This window comes from Ursus maritimus (genome assembly GCF_017311325.1).
Source record: "Ursus maritimus isolate PB19 chromosome X unlocalized genomic scaffold, ASM1731132v1 scaffold_X1, whole genome shotgun sequence".
Lineage (NCBI taxonomy): Eukaryota > Metazoa > Chordata > Mammalia > Carnivora > Ursidae > Ursus > Ursus maritimus.
The window spans coordinates 74,839,098-74,852,939 of NW_024423319.1; the positions used below are offsets into that span (position 1 = coordinate 74,839,098).

Below are 13,842 nucleotides of genomic sequence, written 5' to 3' on the forward strand. Positions count from 1 at the left end.
TATCTATACGTCTGTTAATTCTGGTTCAGAGTTGGCTTGTGTATATTGCTGCTCCCCTGTTGGGGGCATAGATATTTATATGTCGTATCCTCTTTGGATGCATCCTTTAAGAATAATATAGTGGCCTACTGTATCTCTCACTACCATCCTTAGTTTAAAATATAATCGGTCTGATATGAAAATTGCTACCCCACCTTTCTTTTGTGGTCCATTGGAATGAAGAATGGTATTCCATCCCTTCACTTTCAGTCTGGATGTATCTTTAGGTTCAAAGTGAGTCTCTTGTAGACAGCAAATGGATGGGTCATGTCTTTTTACCCATTCTGCAACCCCGTGATTTTTTTATGGATGCATTTAGGCCATTCACATTGAGAGGGTTTATTGAGAGATATGATTTTAATAATGTCATGTTGCCTGTGAATTCTTTGTTTCTATAGATTGTAAATTTCTGTTCTGTATCTCTCTTGGGGCATTCGTACTTTTATAGAACCCGCCTTAGTATCTCCTGTAGGACTGGTTTGATGGTTACGAATTACATCAGTTTCTGCCAATCTTGGAAGATCCTTATCTCTCTATCCATTCTGAATGACATCTTGCTGGATGAAGGATCCTTGGCTGCATGTTCTTCTCAGATAAAGCTTTGAAAATACCCTGCCAATCCTTCCTAGCTTGCCATGTCACTGAAGACAGGTGTCGTTATTCTGATATTTTTCCCTCTGTACATAAATATTTTCTTCCCCTGCCCACTTTCAATACTGTATCCTTGGATCTAATATTTGTGAATTGCACTATGATGTGACGTGGTGTGTGTCTGTTGTCTTGACCTTGGGAGGGGTCCTCTCTGCGTCTTGGACACAAATGCTTGTTTCCTTTGCCAGATTAGGGAAGTTCTGAGCTACAATTCGTTCAAATATCTCTTCTAGACCTCTCTCTTTCTCCACCCTCTCAGGGATGCCGATGATTCTGACATTGGAACGTTTCATTGAGTCAGTAATCTCTAATAATCTCCATTCTTGGGGTTGGATTATTTTGAGCCAAGTTTCTGTTTTAGCTTTCTCTTCTACCATCCCATCCTCCAATTCACTAATTCATTCTTCTGCCTCATTTACCCTGGCCATCAGAGCATCTAGTTTAGACTGCATTTGAATCATAGCATTTTTAATTTCTGCGAGATTCACTCTCATTTCCGCCCTCACAGATTCTATATTCTCGTTAATATTTTCCTTAATATTTTTTTCAAGTCTACACATCATCTTGACCATTGTTACTCTGAACTCCATTTTTGAGAATTTGGTTATATCCATATCCATAAGTTCTGTGGCAGAGGCCACCGCCTCTGTATCTTTTCTTTGTTGGGGGGCATTCCTCCTCCTCATCATTCTGATGAGGAGAGGGTGCGGGATGCCCAGAGCCCAAATTATTGACCAAGACTCAGGCAGTGTGCACTTGTTTTATAGGAACTTAGGGATGCGGGCTTCTTGATTTTTCAGCCTGCCTTCTGGGGGAGGGGCCGGCTGCACTGATACTCAGGTAACCCTGTTTTGGTAGAGTTGCCCTCTCCCCTGCAAGTGGTGATGGGGATGGGCACAATGTGAGCTGGTATTTCTGGTCTTTTGTTCTCTGGCAGCTTTCCCTGGCGGTTTTCTGTGACTCTTCTGAGATTCAGAGCAGCAGTGGTCGTATCCTAGCCTCTGTCACAGAACAGAGAGATCACCGTCCTTTCTCCACTGAGCTCTCTTGGCCACTTAACTCTGTTTGTGTTGGTGCTGCTAAAAGTACTGCAGCTTCCCGGGTTGTGCCCCCCACAGCCGCTCTCGGCCTTCACTTCCAGGGCTGGCACGTCTCTGTCCTTTGTGCTTCTAACACCGCCAACCACCCCCGTTCCCACGCACGCTCCCAAGCTCCCTGTTTCAGTATGGTTCACGCACGCTCTGGAGCACTGGTTTTCAGTTTCATCGCATGCACATTCCCAGGGTCACGGTCTCAGTCTGCTCTTTCACGGGTGCCAGTCCGGGAGTCTGGCCTGCTCCCCAGTGCAGTTGGATACTGCTTCCCAGTGCCCAAGCGGCTCCCTCCACCTTCTGTTTATCTTCTGATATCTGTTCGCAGATTCACAGCTCCCCACTTCGTACCTCAATACTTAGTGCTGGAGACGTTCGTTTGTAGAGATCCAGATGTATCTTCCTGCATCTCAGGCTGATTTCGTGGGTTTTCAGAATGATCTTGTAGATATCCAGCTCGACTCAGGGTACCAGCTGAAAAAGCAGTCCCCTTCTGCTCTATCATCTTTTCTCCTCCTTGCAGAAAGTGGTCACTTTTCTGTTCAGAGAGTTTCTGCTACTCCTTTCTTCGTTCTCCAGTTGTGTTCATAGATATTCAGAATGGTTTGGTAGCTCTCTAGCTGAATTCCTGGGATCAGATGAACTTTAGGTTTCCTGCTCCTCCGCCATCTTGGAATGAGCTACAGGTCATGTGGAACCGAGCATTGGGTCTTATACACAACTAATGAATCATTGAACACTTCATCAAAAACTAATGATGTACTTACATCAATGGAACAGAATAGAGTCTCCAGAATTGGACCCTCAAATATATGGTCAACTAATCCTTGACAAAGCAGGAAAAAATATCCAATGGAAAAAAGACAGTTTCTTCAATAAATGGTGCTGGGGAAAATGGACAACTATATACAGAAGAAAGAAACTCAACCATTCTCTTACACCATACTCAAAAATAAACTCTAAATGGATGAAAGAGCTCAATGTGAGACAGGAATCCACCAAAATCTTAGAGAAGAATACAGGCAATAGCCTCTTCGACATCAGGCACAGCAACTTCTTTCATGACACATCTCCAACGTCAAGGGAAAAAAAAAATCAGAAAACCCACAAAAAAACAAAGCAAAACAAAACAAAACTCCACAACAACAAATACAGCAAAAATTTGATTATCTGAGATGGACAGGTGAATTGTTTTCTTTGTTTTTTTCTGCTTTTTTTCCCTTTTGTTTTCTGTTTGTTTGTTTGTTTAACATTGGTTTTGTAATAAAGAAAATTGTACCCTACTTGAAGAAGAAATTTGTAATAAAATGCCATCATTTCCAGTTTGTAAGAGAATAACCAAAGTGTTCTCTAATTAAAAAAAAAAAAACCAACCTCATAAGCATATTGCTGAAAATAAACTATTTTACACTTAAAAAAAAAGAACTTTGGGGACTTCATTGAGATAAAAGGCTTCTGCACAGCAAAGGAAATAGTCAACAAAACTAAGAGGCAGCCCAAGGAATAGGAGAAGATATTTGCTAACGACATTACTGATAAAGGGCTGGTATCAAAGATCTATAAGGAACTTCTCAAACTCCACACCCAATAAACAAATAAGCAAGTCAAGAAATGGACAGAAGACATGAACAGACTTTTCTCCAAAGAAGACGTACAAATGGCTAACAGACACATAAAAAAAATGTTCAACATCATTAGCCATCAGGGAAATTCATATCAAAACCACATTGAGATACCCCACTTTATGCCAGATAGAATGGCAAAAACTGACAAGGCAAAAAACAACAAATGTTGGAGAGGATGTGGAGAAAGGACATCCCTCTTACACTGTTGGTGGGAATGCAAGTTGGTACAGCCACTTTGGAAAACAGTGTGGAATTTCTTCAAAAATTTAGAAATGGAACTACCTGGTGACCCAGCAATTGCACTACTCGGTATTTACCCCAAAGATACAGACATAGTTAAAAGAAGGGCCATATGTACCCCAATGGTCATAGCAGCTATGTCCACAATAGCCAAACTGTGGAAGGAGCTGAGATGCCTTTCAACAGACGAACGGATAAAGAAGAAGTGGTCCATATATACAATGGAATATTACTCAGCCATCAGAAAGGATGAATACCCACCATTTGCATCGACATGGATGGAACTAGAGTGGATTATGCTACGTGCAATAAGTCAAGAAGAGAAAGACAATTATCATAAAGTTTCACTCATATGTGGAACATAAAGAATCACACAGAGGATATTAGGGGAAGGAAGGGAAAACTGAATTTAGGGAAATCAGAGTGGGAGACAAACCATTAGAAACTGTGGACTCCAGGAAACTATCTGAGGGTTTCTGGAAGAAGAAGGGTGCAGAAATGGGGTACCCCAGTGATTGGTATTGAGGAGAGCACGTGTTGAATAAGCACTGGGTGTCATACGCAAACAATGAATCATGGAACACTACATCAAAAACTAATGATGTACTGTATGGTGACTAACATAACATAATAAAAATAATAAATAAAATAAAAATAAATAAAAATAAATTTATTGTTGTTATTGTAAAGACTAAATATAGTCTTCAGGACTATTATTTGGCAAAAAGCAAGGACCATTATTTGTCAAAATGTCCACCAGCATGTAGGAAATCTTTTTCTGAATCATTTCTGAAATATAAAGATGACATCATGGGAGAGCTATTAGAAGTAACAGAAATGATATTAAATGAAGCAACTGGCTTATAAAAATTAGCGGAAATACATGTGGAAAATAATACAAGCTTATCTATGTTTATTGTGGTTATGTATGTATTTGTTAGGACAACTTTTTGGCATTGCGGTTCATATTTGAATCGTGTAATATAACTATCTTAAGTATATGAATAAATACGTACACTAGACATATTGAGAGAATAAGATAGGGAATTAATGAATTATGGTAAAACAATTTTTATCCAGCATAATAATTTATCTTTTGCCTTTATTATTTTTTTAAAGATTTTATTTATTTATTCGACAGAGATAGAGACAGCCAGCGAGAGAGGGAACACAAGCAGGGGGAGTGGGAGAGGAAGAAGCAGGCACATAGCAGAAGAGCCTGATGTGGGGCTCGATCCCATAATGCCGGGATCACGCCCTGAGCCGAAGGCAGACGCTTAACTGCTGTGCCACCCAGGCGCCCCTATCTTTTGCCTTTAAAACATGACTTCCAAGGACCCTTTAAAAAGATCATGTGGAGAAAAAAAAAGAAAGGTTAAAGTCATAGAATGGGAAGAAAATTCTAAGTCCAAAACTTTCCCATCTTTTGTAGATAGGGTTCATTTAGACATCACATCAGGTAAACTTACCATCTTCAGTCTAACATCATCAGATGAAGATGAGTATAAAATTGAATCTCCAAGCATTAAAAATAATATCAAGTTCATTCTGTAGTGATTGAGCCTCTTCAATATCCAACACTAAATTGCACATTGACTGTTGAAGACATTACAGTCAATTGCAGGATCCTGGAATCTTACAAACTTATATAGACCTTATAAAGTACTCATGGAATTTTCTTCAGTACCGTGTAAAAATAGCTGTGATTCATCTGAAGTGTATATTAAGAAGGAAAATGATTTCTCATAGGAAATACAACCATTAGCAATCCATTATTCAAACAGACATCATCACTTGTTTTAGCAATCTGTGTCGCAGATGGTAATTCAAGTCACGGTTTTGTGATTATATCAGCAGTAATACTAGTAGGAATAGTAATTTTATTTTTGCTGCTTAGAAAAGGTTCTCTGAAATGTGGCAGAGAAACAGAACCAACTCCAGTTGACTGGTACTACAAGCCAAAATCAAATGTATAGTAACTAAGTAATTCAAATAATGAAATGAATTTCTTCTGATTTACCATTCACGTATTACATCATCTTTGAGAAAATTTTGGAATTCTAACCTGAAGTAGTCCTTCATCAGAAGGTATTTTTTGGAAGAAATATCAACTAACAACCAGTGTTAGTATCTGTTCTATCACTGCATGTGACTGGCTGCTGTATATGACTATTGTCTCTCAATTTTTTATTACAAATTTTGTATCAGAGAGATGTAAACTTCTAAATATGTAAATAAATGCAAATATATACACTTTTAAAAGGTTCTAAAAAGTGCAACAAATAGTTGTGTGTGACTGGTTACTTTTTTAAAAAAGATTTATTTATTTTAGAGAGAGAGTGGGGGAGGGGCAGAAGGAAAGAGAAAGAAAGAGAGAGAAACTGAAACAGACTCCCCACTGGGCATGGAGCCCAATGTGGGGTTCCATCTCACAACCCTGAAATCATGACCTGAGCTGAAATTAAGAGTTAGACACTTAACCAGCTGAGCCACCCAGGTGCCCCATGACTGATTACTTTTGTGTAAAAACAAAATGAAAACAAAAATAAGAAAACTCTTTTGTGGGCTTTTGGGCCCCAAAATAGGATATAAGCCAGTGAAAAGGAAATAATGTTTGAATGAGTATATGTGTTCTTTGGGAGCATGAGACAAACACTCTAACAAATATTGGTTTTCCTGATGAATCTAAAAATCATCAATGTCACATAAGAGCAATATCCCTGAGTTGTCTTGTAACTCTCTGAGAACAGGACATCTAAACATGCATTGGTTGTGTCTATCCACTACAGTTAGGATTTGGAGATGTTGTTAGCATTTACTTTGGACAATATCCTTTTTGGCAACTGTGTGTCAAGAACTATGAGAGGCATAAGTTTTTACCCTACTTGTAGGCTAACAATTTGATCTGAGTTTTATAGATGTTGGAAGAAGATACAAGACACCTGAGTCAGATATAAAAAGGATGGTTTCTTACTCATGCCACAGCAGGCAGCATGAACTTTTTTGCACTGGTTACCTTCAGTCCCCAAGTCCGATGCTAGTGATAAGAAGCACCACAGATGTATGAAATGCAGACAATGGGTCTGCATTACAATATAGGAAATTCCATTATTTTAAATGGACTTTTTAAATGGACAATTAGCAAACGTCCTCAGAGGGAAGTACTACCTTTATGTTCCTGAATAGCACATAAATATGCCCTCTGCTCCAGAGGGAAATACTATTTCTACTTTCTTCCAAGACTGTTTGTTATACAGTTAGCATTGAAAAATAGTTTGGAACAAAAGCTGTTAATGTCTCTAATCAGAATTCAGGTAGAAATATGAGACCTATAAAGAATTGTCTCCAAACAACAACAAGCTATTTCTAAAGATTTTTATGGAAATGCACAGGACTTATAATATCCAAAAGTATTTTGAAAAAGAATAACCATGCTGTAGGCCTTTATACTGTTAGTTTCCAAGACTTATCATAAACCAATAGCATTGAAAAAAGTATGGCATTGGCATAAAGATAGGCACATAGATCAATTTAGCAGAAAAGAGAATCCAGAAATAGACCCATTTGGATATAGTCAGATTGTCAGCAAAGGTGCAAAGCTAATTCAGTGGAGAAAAGATAATGTTATCAGAGACTGGTACTATAACAATTGGATAGCCATAAGTTAAAATAAATGATTGTCAATCCTTACATTAACCATATAAAAAAATTAAGTATTAATTGACATTAGACTTAAATGTAAGAGCTAATATTACAACATTTTTAGAAGAAAAAATAGGCAAAATTTAAGTGAATGTGGATTTGGTAAAAATATCTTAAATAGGTTGCAAAAATATGAAGTATAATAGACAAAATCAATAAATTGGACTTCATCCAAATTAAAATACTTTGTTCTACTAAGGAAACTATCAGAAAAATAAAAATGAAGACACAGAACAGGAAAAAAATATCTGTGAAACATGTAACCATCACAGGGCTTGTAATTTGAATATATAAAGAACCCTTAAAAATCAATATGTGGTAAGCAAACAACACAATTATAATGGGCAAATATTAGAACAAACTCTTCATCCAAAAAGATAAATGGATGGCAACTAAACACACGAGAAGATGCTCAACATTATAAGTAGGGAAATGCTAGTTAAAACTAAAATGATATGCCACAGCACACCTATTAGAATGGCTCAAATTAAAAAGACTGACAATACTAGGGCTCCATGACTACATGATGTGAATATATGTGGTTATGGATATTTGGAAACAGTTGTGCAATTTCTTAAAATGATAAACGTATACTTACCATACCGTTGCTCTTAAGCTTTTATCTAAAAGAAATGAAAGCATATGTCCACACAAAGTCTTGCACTTATAAATATTCTTAGCCTCTTTATTTCTAGTGGTCAAAAACTGGAAACATCTAGTAGACAGTAAAGGCATTAATTTTTCTGACATCCACCCTAGTGACATTTTTCTAGATATGTCTCCTGAGGCAAGAGAAACAAAAGCAAAAATAAACTATTGGGACTACATCAAAATAAAAAGTACAGCAAAGAAAACAACAAAACAAAGGCAACCTAATGAATGGGAGAAAATATTTGCAAATGATATATCTGATAAGAGGTTATTATCAAAAATGTACAAAGAACTTATACAACTCAACACCAAAAAAATAAAATAATCCAATTAAAAATGGGCAAAAGACATTACTACCCATCACCAGCCTATCCCATTCCCCCACCACCCTCCCCTCTGAAGCCCTCAGTTTGTTTCTCAGAGTCCATAGTCTCTCATGCTTCATTCCTCCTTCTGATTTCCCCCTGCCTTTCTTTATCCCTTTCTTCTCCTACCGATCTTCCTAGTACTTATGTTCCATAGATGAGAGAAACCATATGATAATTGTCTTTCTCCGCTTGACTTATTTCACTTAGCATTATCTCCTCCAGTGCCATCCAATTGCAGCAAATGTTAAGAAATCGTTCTTTTTTATAGCTGAGTAATATTCCATTGTATATATGGACCACATCTTCTTAATCCATTAATCTGTTGAAGGGCACCTCGGCTCCTTCCACGATTTAGCTATTGTGGACAATGCTGCTATGAACATTGGGGTGCATATGGCCCTTCTCTTCACTACGTCTGTATCTTTGGGGTAGATACCCAGTAGTGCAATGGCTGGATCATAGGGTAGCTCAATTTTTAACTTTTTAAGGGACCTTCACGCTGTTTTCCAGAGTGGCTGTACCAACTTGCATTCCCACCAACAATGTAGGAGGGATCGCCTTTCTTGACATCCTCTCCAAAAATTGTTGTTTCTTCCCATGTCAATTTTTGCCATTCTAACTGGTGTGAGGTGGTATCACAGTGTGGTTTTGATTTGAATTTCCCTGATGGCTAATGATTTTGAACGTTTTTTCATGTGTCTGTTAGCCATTTGTATGTCTTCATTGGAAAAGTGTCTGTTCATATCTTCTGCCCATTTTATGATTTGTTTATTTGTTTCCCATGTATTGAGTTTCAGAAGTTCTTTGTAGATCTTGGATACCAGTCTTTTATCTGTAGCATCATTTGCAAATATATTCTCCCATTCTGTGGGCTTCCTCTTAGAGTTTTGACTGTTTCCTTGGCTGTGCAGAAGCTTTTTATCTTGATGAAGTCCCACAAGTTCATTTTATCTTTTGTTTCTCTTGCCTTGGAGATGTGTCATGAAAAATTTTGCTGTGGCTGATGTCGTAGAGGTTTCTGCCTTTGTTCTCCTATAGGATTTTGATGGATTCCTGTCTCACATCGAGGTCTTTCATCCGTTTGGAGTTGATCTTTATGTATGGTGTGAGAGAGTGGTCAAGTCTCATTCTTTTGCATGTAGCTGTCCAATTTTCCCAGCACCATTTATTGAAGAGACTGTCTTTTTTCCACCGGATGTTTTTTCCTGCTTTATCAAAGATTAGTTGCCCAAAGAGCCGATGGTCCATTCTTGGGTTTTCTATTCTGTTCCATTGGTCTATGTGTCTGTTTTTGTGCCAGTACCATGCTGTCTTGGTGATCACAACTTTGTAATACCACTTGAAATCCGGCATTGTGATGCCCCCAGCTTTGTTTTTTCTTTTCAACACTTCCTTGGCAATTCGTGGCCACTTCTGGTTCCACACAAATTTAAGGGGTGTTTGTTCTAGTTCTTTGAAAAATATCATTGGTATTTTGATCGGGATAGCATTGAAAGTGTAGATTGCTCTGGGTAGCATGGACATTTTAACTATGTTAATTCTTCTGATCCATGAGCTTGGAATATTTTTCATCTTTTTGTGTCTTCTTCAATGTCTTTCAAGAGTGATTTGTAATTTCTAGAATATTAATCCTTTACGTCTCTCATTAAGTTAATTCCAAGATAACGTATGATTTTTGGTGCTATTGTAAATGGAATGGATTCCCTAATTTCTCTTTCTTCAGTCTCATTGTTCATGTACAGAAATGCAGCTGATTTCTGAGCATTGATTTTGTATCCCGCCACATTACTGAATTGCTGTATAACTTCTTTTTTTTTTTCCTGTATAACTTCTAATAGTTTGGGAGTGGATTCTTTTGGGTTTTCCATATAGAGTATTATGTCATCTGCGAAGAGAGACAGTTTGACTTCTTCTTTGCTGATTTGGATACCTTTTATCCCTTTTTGTTGTCCGATTGCTGTTGCAAGGACCTCTAATACCATGTTGAATAATAATGGCGAGAGTGGGCATACTTGTCATGTTCCTGATCTTAAGGAAAAGGCTTCCAGCTTTTCCCCATTTAGAATGATATTTGCTGTAGGCTTTTCATAGATGGTTTTTATGAGATTGAGGAATGTACCCTCTATCCTTACACTCTGAAGGGTTTTAATCAGGAAAGGATGCTGTATTTTGTCAAAAGTTTTTTCTGCATCTATTGAGAGAATCATATGATTTTTGGCTTTTTTTTTGTTGATAAAATCTATGACACTGATATATTTGCGAATGTTGAACCACCCTTGCATCCCAGCGATGAAACCCACTTGCTCATGATGGATAATCCTTTAATGTACTTTTGGATCTCACTGGCAAGGATCTTGTTGGGAATTATGGCGTCCATATTCATTAGGGAAATCGGTCTGTAATTCTCCTTTTTGATGCGGTCTTTGCCTGGTTTGGGGATCAAGGTAATAATTGCCTCATAGAATGAGTTTGGTAGCTTTCTTTCTGTTTCTATTTTTTGAAATAGCTTCAGGAGAATAGGTATTAGTTCTTCTTTGAATGTTTGGTAGTATTCCCTGGGGAATCCATCAGGCCCTGTAGTTTTGCTTTTTGGAAGGTTTTTAATCACTGTTTCAATCTCTTCATAATTAATTGGTCTGTTTAAAAAATCAATTTCTTCCTGTTTCCGTCTTGGTAGTTTGTAAGTTTCCAGGAAGGCCTCCATGTCTTCCAGATTGCTTAATTTATTGGCATAAAGCTGTTCATAAATGTTTCTAATAATCCTTCCAATTTCATTGGTGTTGGTTGTGACCTCTCCTTTTTCATTCATAATTTTATTAATTTGGGTCCTTTCTCTATTCTTTTGGATATGTCTTGCCAGTGGTTTGTCTATTTTATTAATTCTTTCAAAGAACCAGCCTCTAGTTCTGTTGATCTGGTCTACCATGTTCCTGGTTTCTAATTCATTGATCTCTGCTCTAATCCTGATCAACTTCTTCCTCATGCATGGATTAGGCCTCTTCTTCTGTTGCTCTCACCTAAGTAGAAAATCAACAAAGAAACAAGAGCTTTGAATGCCATACTAGATGAGTTGGATCTCATAGAAATATATACAACACTACACCCCAGAACATAAGAATACTCATTTTATTCTAATGCCCATGGAACATTCTCAAGAATAGACCATGCTCTCGGTTATAAAACAGGTCTCAACCGTTACCAAAAGACTGAAATTATTCCCTGCATATTCTCAGACCACAATGCTTTGAAATTGAAACTCAACCACAAGGAAAAAAATTGGAAGAAACTCAAATACTTGGAGGCTAAGAACCATCCTGCTCATGAATGATTCAATAAACCAGGAAATCAAAAATCAATTTAAACAATTTATGGAGACCAAGGAGAATGAAAACACAATGGTCCAAAACCGGTGGGACACTGCAAAGGCAGTCCTAAGGGGAAAATACAAAGCCATCCAAGCCTCACTCAAAAGAAGAGAAAAATCTAAAATGCAGTTTTTTATATTCTCACCTCTAGATTTTTATTCTTTTAAAAATTTTTTATTAATGTTACGTTAGTCACCATACAGTACATCGTTAGTTTTTGATATAGTGTTCCATGATTCATTGTTTGCCTATAACACCCAGTTCTCCATGCAACACGTGCCCTCCTTAATACCCATCACTGGCCTAGCCGAATCCCCCATCCCCCCTGCTCTGAAGCCCTCAGTTTGTTTTCCAGAGTTTATAGTCTCTCATGGTTCATTCTCCCTTCTGTTTAGCCCCCCTTCTTTTTTCTATTCCTTCTCCTACCGATTTCCCTGCTAATTCTTATTGTCCATACATGAGTGAAACCATATGATAATTGTCTTTTCTGCTTGACTTATTTCATTTAGCATAATTCCTCCAGTCCCATCCATTTTGCTGCAAATGTTGGGTAACTAAACACTTTTTAAAAAGTTTCAGATTTACATTTGTATCTCACCATTGCCAGAGTGGCATTTAAGAGAGCTGGACCAGGCAGCAGTTCCAACCAGCATTTACAGGACAAACTCCCTGTTCATACACAGGTCCTCATGTATAAGGTCTCAGGTTGCCTGGAATAAGAAGTGAATTCAGTCATATGTGTGAAAAGAAAGCTGTGGGCTGATTTGTGTTGTGTGGTTTCTGAGCCCAAGAGGTGAGCATCCTTAACACACTGGTAGTACTAGGAAGAGAGTACAAGTATACACGAATGAGCAATATTTAAAATATTTTTCTTCTGATTTAGTGTTATCTTACTCTATTAAATATAGGCAAACAGTATGGTGACTAAATTAACATAATAATAAAAATACAGGCACACAGAAAGAAAAAGCTTTTTTATTTATTTTTTATAATAATATTTTTATTATATTATGTGTAAAAAGCTTTTTTAAAAAAACTAAGATGTTTCTCCTCAATATCAGTTACAAGTCAATCACTACAGAATGAATTGCTTGCCACTTAAGAATGATAAAAATATGTACCCTTTTCTACTATCAATTTTTGTCCACTTTAGAGCCTAAAAGCAGTTGTGATAGTGTACAATGACACCACACACATTACGAATAATGGTAAATATATACACTTTGCAAGTAAGTCTAACACAGGAATCTTCTGCTCTGCTCCTCCATGGACAGGGCTCTGTTGGGAATGATTTTAAAGATTTTATTAATTTATTTGACAAAGATGGAGAGTGCGAGCAACCAAGAGCAGGGGAGCACCAGGCAGAGAGAGAGGAAGAAGCAGGCTCCCCACTGAGTAAGGAACCTGATGAGGGACTCCATGTGGGACTCCATGTGGGAATCGATCCCAGGACCCTGGGATCATGACCTAAGCCGAAAGCAGACAATTTACGATTAAGCCACCCAGTAGCCCCTGAGCATGATTTTAAATGAAATCCAAGCATCTTCTCTCCCCGTTTAGTTTAAGTGCAGCTACCAAGAATGAAGAGCAGCATTTAAGGTGTAAAGTACTCTATTCTCAAGGACAACACTATGGTGAGAGAGGCAATCTCACCATACCCCAAGGCTCTCCTTGCAGGTGGAGCAGACAAGCCCTGGGTAGGACTAGAATGCAGGGCTCACAGGCTCTCTGCCCTAGCCCCATGCCAACCCTTTGTGCCAGAGTCTGGGTTTTGCAGCAAAACTCAGTTCAGGCCAGGGAATCCTGGGTCCACCAAGAACCCTAAGTGATCTACTAAACCACCTGCAAAGGCCAGTCCTGCTGCTTTAATCATTAATTTACCAGAGAAATAACAGGATGATACTATTCCTTGGGTGAGCTAACAATAACCTTGGCAGGTAGGTTGCCTGCTATTCATGCACCCTAAGAATAGAAGTGAATCCCTTAAACTGTTAAAGGACATGAAGCCAATTGTTATTTTTTTAATTTTTTAAACATTTTATTTCTTTATTTATTTGAGAGAGAGAGGGACAGAGAGAGAGAGAGAGAGAGAGAGAGAGAGAGAGCATGA

At 37.9% G+C, this 13,842-nt stretch overlaps 1 protein-coding gene and 1 pseudogene across 1 annotated transcript in view; both read left to right on the forward strand.

Moving 5' to 3' along the window:
- The first annotated feature begins 4,969 nt into the window (after positions 1-4,969).
- LOC121103225 lies at positions 4,970-5,622 on the forward strand (annotated as a pseudogene).
- A 7,315-nt stretch (positions 5,623-12,937) lies between these two features.
- The window catches only part of LOC103680493 (zinc finger X-linked protein ZXDB-like), a 10,492-nt gene continuing 9,587 nt past the window's right edge, over positions 12,938-13,842 (forward strand). The window contains exon 1 of the mRNA XM_040632448.1: positions 12,938-12,961. Coding sequence (XP_040488382.1) covers positions 12,938-12,961 — 24 coding nt within the window. The remainder of the gene's footprint in view (positions 12,962-13,842) is intronic.